Below are 11,161 nucleotides of genomic sequence, written 5' to 3' on the forward strand. Positions count from 1 at the left end.
TCAGGCCTCAGCTTGGAAGAATCCTGTGGAATAAGGTCTTGGAGAGAAGAGGGGTCTGGGAAAGCTGGTTGACTTTCAAGGATCACCTTTCTCAAGCTCAAGAACAATCCATCCTGATGTACATCGATGAACACAGAGCTCATGACTAAGCTCAAACATAAAGGAAGTATGCAAGAGGTGGAAGCAGGGTCGGGTCACACAGGAGGAACACGGAGAAACTGTCTGAGCATGCAGGGGTGGGGTTAGGAAAGCAAAAGCTCACCTGGAGTTGAGTTTGATGCAGAACATGAATGGCAACAAGAAAACGTCTACAAGTATAACAACAGCAAATGTACTACGATGGAAAACATGGGCCTGCTTCTGACTGAGGCAGGAGACTTGGTGGCAAAGCACATGGGAAAGACCAAGATACTAATGCTGCCTTTGCCTTGGTATTCATTGATAAAATTTGTCTTCAGAAATCCCAGGCTCCTGAGACCAGTAGTAGAGTCTGGAGCAACGAAGGCTTACCCCTCTATGGAAGACATGTTAGGGAGCATTTAAACAAGTTGTAGATACATAGGTGTGTGGGTCCTGATGGGATGCACCCACCAGTGCTGAGGGAATGGCCAGTGATGTTGCAAGGTCACTCTCTTTGGCCACCCTCACTCTGTCTTTGAAAGATCCTGGCAATCAGGGGAGTTTGCAGAGGACTTCAGAAATCAAGTGTTATTTCTGTCTTCAGGAAGTGAGAATATGGGAACTACAGGCTGGTGAGCCTCCCCTTCATCCCTGAGGGGGTAATTGTGGTGGTTTAGCTTCAGCTGGCAACAAAGAACCATAAGGTGCCTCGCTCAACCCTCCCAGCAGTGGGGAGAATGGGAAGAAAAAGGTAAAACTCGTGGGTTTAGATAAAGGCAGTTTAACTGAATGGCAAAGGAAAGAGGAATGTACAAACACAATTATGGTACCACCGCCTTAGCTTGGGTATGGCATCACATGGATCCTTGGGGAAATTAACCTTATCCCCGCTGGAACCAGAACAGTAGTAAAGCAAATAACCCTGGAAATTGAATCCAAACGTATTAAAGACAAGGTGGGTTTGTGATTAGTCAGCTTGGATTTTTGAAGGGAAAGTCCTACTTGACCAACCTGATATAGCATTCTACAATTAAATGACTAGTTTGGGGGACAAGGGGAAAAGTGGATATTGTTTAGCTTCACCTTAGCAAGGCTTTCAGCATCATCTGCCATAACATCCTCGTAGACAAACTGATGAAGTATGGACTAGGTGGGTGAGCAGCGAGGTGGACTAAAAACTGGCTGAGGTGCTGAACTCAAAATGTTGTGATTTGTGGCACGAAGTCCAGCTGTAGGCTGGTCACTAGTGATGTGCCCCAGGAGTTGATACTGATTCTAGTGTTATTTAGCATCTTCATTAACAACGTGGAAGATGGAAGAGAGTGCACCCTCAGCAAGTTTGTAGATGGTACAAAACTTGGACTCACTGCTACATCTGGTAGTTGTATTGCCATTCAAAATGAACTGCAGGCTGCAGAAATGGGTCAACAGAAGTCTCATGCAGCTCAACAAAAAGAAACACCAACATGCTTTAGGAGGAATAAGCCTTGGCACCAGTATATGCTGGGGGCTGTCAACCTGGGCAATTTGGCAGAAAAGGACCTGGAGGTCCTGGAGATGGTTAAATTGAGTATAAGCCAGCAGTGAGGCCTTGTGGCAAAGGCAGCCAACAGCAGCACCCTGAGCTGCATTATGCTGAGAATCACCAGCAAGTTGACAAAGGTGCTTACCTCTAGTCAGCACTGGTGAGACACTGGAGTGCTGTGTCTGATTTTGGGTTCACCAGTACAAGAGAGACGTAGGCTTGCTGGAGAGAGTCTAGTGCAGGGCCACAAACGTGATGAAGAGACTGGACCATCTGTCATATGAGGAGAAGCTGAGAGCTGTGACTGTTGAGCCTAGAGAAGGTTCAGGAGGCATCTTATCCGTGCATATAAATACTTGATGGGGAGCAATAAAGAAGGTGGAGCGAGACTCTTCTCAGTGGTGTCCAGAGGAAGAACAAGAAGCAGTGGGCACAATACAGAATATTTTAATTAAATGTAAGAAAGAAAAAAAACTCTTTAAGGTGAGGATGGTCAAACACTGGCATAGGTTGCCCAGAGAGGTTGTGGAGTCTCTGTCCTTGGAGACGCTCAAAACCTGACTGAACACGTGGCTCTGAGCAAGCTGCTGTAGTTAACCCTGTTCTTAGCAGGGGAGCTTGGACTAGATAATATCCAGAGGTTCATTCCAATCTCATCTGTTTCACTGTTTTGTAAGAATTGCTCTTTCCTTACCCAGATTATCATTACATTGAGAGAAACTTCTGGTAAAAGTAATGTGGTTAAATTTCCTCCAAGAGAACAGGTATGTGAGGTGGGAGAGGATGTGTTCAAACAATGGTAGTACTGCCTGGTGTGCTGCTAGTGAGGTGTTCTTGAGGGACAAACCTCACTTCTTCCTTTGTGGAATTTTGGAGAAAATGTTTCTCAAGTGTATGAGCTAATCTGTGTTTTATTTGGCAGTGGTTAATTGTGTACTGCTTCCATATGTAGAAATACTTTTGCCTCCTGACCTTCTGTAGCACCTTGCATCACTACAAAGCTAATGAAGTGTTATTCCCAACTTCTACAACTAGAGAAGGAAATATTTTCTCTTCAAAACTTTGTTAGTAACTAGCAATAACCAAAAGTTGATGTCTAAGAAAGAAAGTGCATGTGAATTTCTATATGCCATGACTGAAATGTGGCATTTTGTGCTCTGATTGAAAAAGTGCCTGTACTCCTTTCCATGAGAAAGTATCCTGAAAAACAGTTTAAAAGATTGGAAGTAGCTTATTTGGTTGATTCTTAGTGTCTTTTCACTTGCGTGGTTTTGTAAACTTCCCTTGCATATCTCTGTGATACTTTTTACTATTGCTTGTGACGTTTTAAGCATGAAAGTCTTGCATGTAAGTAGAGGAAATGTGGTGTACACACTTCATGCTGGTTTTTAACATGGTGTTAGTATTAGTTAATAGTTTCACGTGCAGGATGAAAGTAGCGTGATGTAACATTTCGTTCATTGTTATTGCGCTTCAGAAGTTTAAAGTTGCTTTATTTAAAAACAAACAAACAAAACCCCCAAACCCAGCAACAACCAATAGTCAGAATTAAAGCTGGCTGAGTGACTGGGAACGAGCTTACTGCTGGCTCTGCTGAAGTGCCAAATCCTGATCAAGAGTTGGATGTTAAAGTGAAGTTATGCTGACTCCTGTGTGCCCTCCCCTCTCTTCCCTACCTGTGCCTGGAGTTCAGCGAGGAGCAAATGTTCTGCAGTAATCAAAGCCTGAAATTTCCTGAGGTGGATGTGGTAAATTCTTGTTAATTCCGGTGGGTTTGTTTGGTGTCAGCTGTTAAATTATGTCAGAACTGGAGAGACCACAAAAAGGCATAGTGTGTTGTGAAATGTTATGTCCATATGTGGTCTTACAGTTTGTGAAACTGGGGGCATACATTACCAGCTTTGTGACCCGACAATGCCTTTCCCTTCAGTGAAGTATGTAAATGATTGTAGCAAGTTCCAGGGGATTTCTTGAAAACTGATATGGTATGGAGTTTTCTTTCCCCTCTAGTTTATAAAGAACCAAAAAAGTTAACCCTATCATTCAAGGTGTTTTTAATTTTTTAGTATTTTTTGAAGGTACTTCAGCACTTTTCTAAAGCACATATTGCCAAAGTACTTCAGAGCATTATTTTTTTTTTAAGCATACTGACTTGTTATTAACTTATTCCTCTGCAGGGTGTGATAGGTGTACAGCTGGTGGTTACCATGGTAATGGCTAGTGTCATACAGAAGATCATACCTCACTATTCTCTTGCTCGTTGGCTTCTCTGTAGTGGCAGGTAAGATAAGAAACAGTTCTATTGTGTGTGAATATGGTAATACTATTATGATTAGAGTAGTAACAGTAAAACATACTAATCTAGGTTGTTTTCTTGAAAAATAATTAATCTTAAATTTATTACAATAGTATTGTGATGCCTGACTTACAGCCTCAAAGTGTAAAAACAGTGTTGCTGTGAAAGAACAGACTTTTTTGTTGCTATTAATTGTATCAATCATTAAGTTAGCTGTCGTCCAGCTCTTATGTTATTAAAGGCAGAAGTTACACACTTTAATATTAAAAAGCTAAACTGAATACAGGACACTGAAAAAAGGAAGTTTTTTTTTCTCTGTACTGCCTCAGTGTTCCTGATAATCCACCTGCTGATTAGCCTTGCATCTAAAGAGTGCTTAGGTATTTATTAAAAATTCTATTTTTAATACTTCATAGGACAGGATTAGTATAAATTTCAGTACACTACTTCCTCATAACAATAGATCAAACAGACATAATGAGTTGCAAGGGGAGCATTCCCTGTGTGGCTGTATCCATAATAACAAAAAAACCAGCAGCTGTTTTGAATATAAATCGGTATCTTAAATATTAAAAGAATCATAGTCCCTGTGTTTTTTTGTTTGGGAAGAAAAATGCTTTGTATGATTAGAAAGTAGTTTGCTGTCTTTTGTAATTGTTAAAATTTTGAAAATACCAAATCTCTACTCCCTGATTTCTGAAGAAGTATCTTGAATAATAATGTGCTCCACAGGAGTCTTAACCAGTCTCATATAATTTTCCATTGCCTTTTTTCCTCTGCATCTCAGAATTACCAACTTTTTTCTTTTTAATTTTCCCCATTTCATCACCCAAAGAGTTGCTAATGAAAAATGACTCTAAATGTTGTTTAGATGTGTATTAGGTATCACTGGTTAGGTGTAATGGAAAACAGCAATTGTCAGGTGAATAATATGAACAGGAGTTATACTCTTAATTGTTGTGTGAAGTTTCGTTGTTGACCACATCTGCATGGTATTGATCACATTTTTGTGCTCTTAAAAGAATATTAAATTAATGAACATGAAATTGCATACCATTTATTTTTAAGGTGTGTTACTACCATCGTGTTTTTTATCAGTAATTAAAATTTTCTACTTTTTATGTCTTATCTAAAAGGTTTTTTCAAATTTTTATTTAAAAATGTAGATATTTAATTGCTCTTCTTAAAAAAAATTGCGCAATATTATGCCCCTGTTCTTCATTCTAGTGAAGTTTTGACTTTCTGTATACTTGTTCTAAAGCATGCCTTGTGCCAATGATAGGGAGAGGTTTGCTGTTGAAATATTTTTCACAATCCTTTTCTCCTGTTTTCTTTGCACACCTGCAGATTGATAAATACATAAAGCAGGATTTCTGCACTTTCGCTTATGGAATTCTGCTCCCATTGAAGTCAATGGGAGTCTCATTATTGCCTTTCATGTTAGTAGCCTCGAGAATCTCATTGTTGCTTTTCACTGCTCTTCTATTTATCTGGTAACTATTTTAGTGCATTGTAATTTCAGTCATTGTGAATAACCTCCTGAATACAAGAATTAAGTGAAGAGCCAGAAATAATGCCATGTTCCAGAAATAAAAACAAGTCAGATGCTTCACTGCAACAAGAATCTGAATTTTAATGGCAAAAAGAAAAACAGTTCTCTTCTTAGTTTAGCTGAAAAACTGTCTTTTATGTTAACCCATTTTCCTTAGTGCTGTCTTTTTCCTGACAGTGTTTTCTTGACAGACCTGTGTGGGTGGGGTGGTGGAGAGTTTTAAACACACATAAGTGCACATGCAGAGGCAGACACACTGTTAAGTGGTCCAGCTTTCCTAGGAAAGTTACTACCTGTTCCTCCTTTTCTTTGTCAATATACTTCAACTAGTCTTTGGTTCCCAAAGCTGGTTTTTAAGTTATTTGGCTTGTGTGCCTTTCTTCCAAAGGGTTGGGAGGCTTTTCTAAGTGACATAGTCTGAAAAGTCTACAGATAGCCCTTGCCAAATGGGAGGGAGGATAAACTCATTACCAGATAAGCTGGAAACTCTTAAGTGACCAGTTGGTTTCAAGATGCCTGTATGTGTACATTCAAAGCCCATTAAAAGGAAATATGGACACTTCAAAATTTGAAAGAATGGTTAGAATAGGTAGACATAAGCTAATTATTTGTTTACAGAATTCACAGCTATCATTGCCTGTTGAAAAACTATTTGTTTATATTTGTAAAGAAATACAAACTTTTTCAATCAATGCTATTTTTAGAGCTTGAACAGAATTTGAATATTCATATTTATTGAAGTCAATGAATTGACAGCCTAAGCAACTGCATAGGCCTTTGCATTTTTTAACTGATGAAACATTCTCTACCAAAATGCTGAATTTAGGTTGCTCTGCTGTGTTCTATTTTCAGGCCATCTCAGGAAGACAGGAGAAAATGGGTGTTTCGTAGTGTGCTCATTAATGGCCTTAATTCAAATTAACTGGGGTGTATCTCTGCTGTTGTGATTTAGACTAACTTGGTCAGAGCTACAGAGTAATCAGTTGTGGGATCTCAGTTTTAAAGCTGATATAAACTAAAGCAGATACTAACTACTTTTTTTTTTGTTCTACCTTAATGAAAATATTTGATCATGTCCCTTGATTTTCAGATTGTACATGCAAGGTATGTAGGGGTTATTAACCAAAAAATCCCCAAACTGTTGTATCCCATTAGTTGTAATTAGGAATCACTTGCAACATAATTCTGTACTGTAATTAAGAGCAAATTGTGGTTTAAGTGTTTGATTTGTCTTAGCATGTTAAACAGAACAACAACTGCTGTATTAGGTACTATTTCTCTATCTGTGCAGGTAAGATTTTGAAAAATTAGCTTTCCAACACAGGTGATTCTCATCATTACAGAACTACTTGTGGTACTTTCAGCATACCAAGTTCTGATCTGGGAGATGGTGAATGACAAAGCAGAAGACTATTCCTCTGCTTTCCCCCACTTTCTCTAGGTCATGTGAAAGATAGGAAGAAGGTAGTGTCTCTAACGTAGTTTCTCATCTTGGATGAGAAGGTAGTTGCTCTGGTTTCTGTGTGATTCTCGGTGTTAACGAAGTCTTTTTTGCAGCAAAGGTTGCAAACAGCAAATTTTTCAGCTGGGACCACACATGGTAAAAATAAATTAATGAAATAACTTTCGCTCTTACTGGTGCCCCCCAAAAAAACCCCAAACAAAATACAGCCCCTCCTCCCCCCTGCCCCCCGCTCCCTCCCCAGCCTCCTTGTTCATGCAAAGTCTGTAAGAGTTACCATTTTCAGTTTTTGAACTGGCCGTGAATTCTTTCAAGGGAAATCTGCAGCATGTGACGGTTTGGATCTCTGTGATGTATTACTGCCTGGTACTGAAGTTCTTTTCTCTTGAGGAAACCCCATCATCAACTGTTTCTTCAGCGCAGCAGTACCTGCTGACACAGGCTCATTGAATCCCCTATTAACCAGATTGTACTCTTTGTAATATTGCTGGCTTGAACTCTTACTTACCCATTGCTCCAGTTTTTAAGTTATCGTAAGATGATGTCCATGAGCTCTGTTCACCTGTCTAATAGTTCATTATGCTAGCAATCAAACTGCTGAAATTGGGAGATCTTCTTGAAATGTGTTGTGATTTTGTCGCACCATTTTTCTTCATTCCCACTTCTCTGTCTTCAGCCAAGTTTAGTGTAGTGTCTAGGACAGTATCAGGACAGAGAGGCTGTGTCTCCTGTTTAAGATCTGCCAGGCAGGCCTATGCTCAGTGATACATACATTTCATTAAAATAGTACATATCTTTCTCGTAGTTTTTATCCAGTGTCCCTTGCAGCACGTGTGCGCACACATGAAGTGTCCATGCCATTGCAAGGAAGGTAGAAGATGTATAATATTGCTTGTTTGGCAGCTTGCATTTAGGACTGTCTCTGCTTTTAGCACATGTCTCATAGCAGTGAACCTCCCTCAGTGTTTGTTGTGTGGACAATGTTCCATGAAGAATTACAAATTTTTTTATATTTACACGAAAGGCCGTGTTCTGCAAACATAAAGATGGGTAGACCAGACTTCCACTTGGGACAGGAAGCCTTTCCAAAACAGAGCAGGGAATCAAGTGTTATCAAGTGGCCTGAGGTTATTTGTATTTGACAGTTACTTTCCAAATATGCCTTGCTTTCTTTTTGAAATTGAATGTAACTTTATCCCTAATTGACCAAGGTAGATTTGAATGGTCCTACTTGATGAAGGTTTCTTAACGTGAGAAGTACTGATGGTTGTGGATTCCGTTCTCATCTGTAACTATAGCCCTGCGTTACCAATTAGTGGCCTCTTACTCCGGAAAAGTACTTCCACATAAATAGAGATACATTTTCCAGTTAATGCTTGGGCTCCTCTGCCTCGGCATTTCAGAACGGAGATGAGTGACATCCTTCCTGCATCTGGACAGCAACCCTACCTTGTTGAATGTGGAAAAGGCCTTGTTTCAGTTACTAAGATTCTTGACATGCTTAGAGATTAAGGTAAAATGTACCATCTTAGAGACTTAACCTTCTCTGGTTTTCCTCTTCAGAATTTCCTTGCCACTACTTGCCTTTTAAATAAATGAGCAATGGATGGTGCATTGACTTGTGAAAGCGAAAAAGCTTGCAGCTCAGCTACATGCAAATTAATGATTTCTTTTTTAATAGCACTTTTTCTAGTAGGAGTTGAAGTTATCACTGAAGAGGTGTTTAGGAAAGGAATGTTGGTGTTACAGTCTGCTCTCTCTAAGAAAAAAGGCTGTTAATGGTTATTTGATAATAGCTATTCTAGAAAATTACTGTTTCTTTGAGAGGCATAATTATACTTTATAAAATCATTTAGAATATGGTTCTGATGGGTTACTGTAATGGTATAATTATTCTAGTGAACTTTTTCCAATATCGGTACAATTTTGTTTGCTGTATTTGATGATAATTTGAAAATTTGGTGTTTTGAGAAGTGAAGGGCTTTCACTTGAATGACAAAGTGTCAGAGCTTTCTAATTACGAATAAGCATCTCATGCTGAAGAGAACTGAAGGTTAGCTGTGGCGGTTCAGTTTGGGTAGGGTTGTGATTTGCACATGGCTATTTTCATTATAGATGAAATGATAGAATACCAGGTTGGAAGGGACCTCAAGGGTCATTTGGTCCATCCTTTCTTGTCAAAAGCACAGTCTAGACAAGATGGCCCAGCATCCTGTCCAGCTGAAATCTGAAAGGGTCCAGTGATGGGGAATCCACCATTGCCCTGGGGTGATTATTCCAATGGCTGATTGTTCTCATTGTGGAAAATCTTCCTCTTGTGTCCGATCAGAATCTCCCCAGGAGTAACTTGTACCCATAACCCCTCGCCTTTTCTGTGTGATTCCTTGTAAAAAGGGAGTCCCTGTCTTCTTTGTAGCCACCTTTTAAATACTGGAACATGATGATAAGGTCTCCCCTAAGTTTCTTTTCTCAAGGCTGAACAAACCCAGTTCTCTCAGCCTTTCCTTATATGACAGGTTTCCTGGTCCTTGGATCATCTGTATGGCCCTCTCCATCCTGTCCACATCTTTTTGGATAGTGGAGACCAAAGCCGAACACAGTGTTCCAGGTGTGGCCTGACCAGCACTGAGTAGAGTGGGATACTGGGATAATGACTTCATCCCTGCTGGTGATGCCCTTGGTGATGCAGCCCAGCACCCTGTTGGCTTGCTTTGCCACAGCAGCACACTGCTCACTCATCTTGAGCTTGTTGTCCACCAGGACCCCCAGGTCCCTTTCCACTGAGCTGCTCCCCAGCGGGGTAGATCCCAGCCTGTGCTGCCCCCCTGGATTGTGTTTTCCCAGGCGCAAGACCTGACACTTGTCCTTGTTGAACTGCATAAGGTTCTTGTTAGCCCACTCTTCCAACCTATTCAGGGTTGTTGTGTTCCTGCAGGGTGGTTCTCCATTCCAAAGTGTGAGCAATTCCTTCACTTAGGTGTTGCAAATCACCAGCGTTTTAATATGCATATAGATCTGTGTTGATATATAGTTGTGTTTTTTTTAAACCCACTAAATTGCTAATACTGATACTATTTTAATGGAGCTTTTAATTATTTTTTTTTAGTTTAAGGTGGTATCAGCATCCTACTGAAGAAGAACTAAGGATTCTTGCAGGGAAACAAAGAGGGAAGAGCAAAAAAGACAGGTAAATACTTGTTTTAAGATTTATTTTTTTTAGCATGATCATTGTAATAGCTTTGCTAGCCATCTTTTGTTTTAATGTGAGTTAAAAACTTCTGGTTGTGTATGACTGCCCTGCTTGTGTTAACTGTCACAGCTCTGTACCAAACTGTGTTCTTTCAGTTTAGCAGAGTTGAATATGTCCAAATTGTGCAGGACTGCATGATTTCCAGTCCACAAAATTGGTCTGTCGAATTGCTGATTTGGTGGCAAGGAGTTTTTTTTAGTGAATATATTCATTTGGATGTAAACTGAGGAAAGCAAATCTTCTATAGGATTGAAGCTCTTCATCTTGAAGCAAGAGAAGAGAAATTTGTGTATATTAGTTCAACACAGGATTAGTCTGAGCCACCACCTTACACAGCTGTGAAAAAGGTAAATGTGCTCCTGGGATGTATTAGATGAGGTATTTCTAGTAGAAGAGATAGTGAAATATTAATTCTCTTGGACAAGGCACCAGTGTAGGACTTTATTTGGATTACTGTGGACAGTTCTCATCACTGATATTCAAGAAAAATCAATTGGTACGTGAACAGAAGGCTGCTAGGATCGTGCAGAAAACAGAAAGTCTATCTTACAAGAGGAGGCTAAAAGAGCTTGGCTTGTTTAACCTAGCTAAAAGGTGACTGAGAGGAATGGGATAGCTGTGTATCAGCTTAAGGTGCAAACAGGTTTCTGATGTTTAGGCATGAAGTTCTAGAACAGTCTCCCAGAAGTACCACTGTGGCAAGAACCAAAATGTCCTGAGGTGGTGGAACTGCTATGCTGATGCAGGATTTCTGAATAGGCTATGATTAAAACAAACCAAACAACCCCTCTGGCTTTCTTTATGGTGACATAGAAACTTTCCTTTAGTCCTTTTTCTTTTATTCCAGTATGACCTCTCTTATAATCCACAAACTCCATATATAATCTATTCATTGTAACGTGACTTTTCTTTTTCTGTTTTGTAGTTCTAAAGCTGCGTGGTTAGCAACCTTATTT

At 39.8% G+C, this 11,161-nt stretch overlaps 1 protein-coding gene across 1 annotated transcript in view; it reads left to right on the plus strand.

Annotated features, from left to right (window-relative positions):
- The first annotated feature begins 3,852 nt into the window (after window positions 1-3,852).
- Window positions 3,853-11,161, plus strand: part of TMEM161B (transmembrane protein 161B) — a 29,026-nt gene continuing 21,717 nt past the window's right edge. Inside the window, exons 1-2 of the mRNA XM_009886860.1 lie at window positions 3,853-3,926; window positions 10,062-10,142. Of these exons, the coding sequence (XP_009885162.1) occupies window positions 3,853-3,926; window positions 10,062-10,142 (155 nt within the window). The remainder of the gene's footprint in view (window positions 3,927-10,061; window positions 10,143-11,161) is intronic.

The sequence above is a fragment of the Charadrius vociferus genome, unplaced genomic scaffold, assembly GCF_000708025.1.
Source record: "Charadrius vociferus isolate BGI_N301 unplaced genomic scaffold, ASM70802v2 scaffold244, whole genome shotgun sequence".
Classification (NCBI taxonomy): domain Eukaryota; kingdom Metazoa; phylum Chordata; class Aves; order Charadriiformes; family Charadriidae; genus Charadrius; species Charadrius vociferus.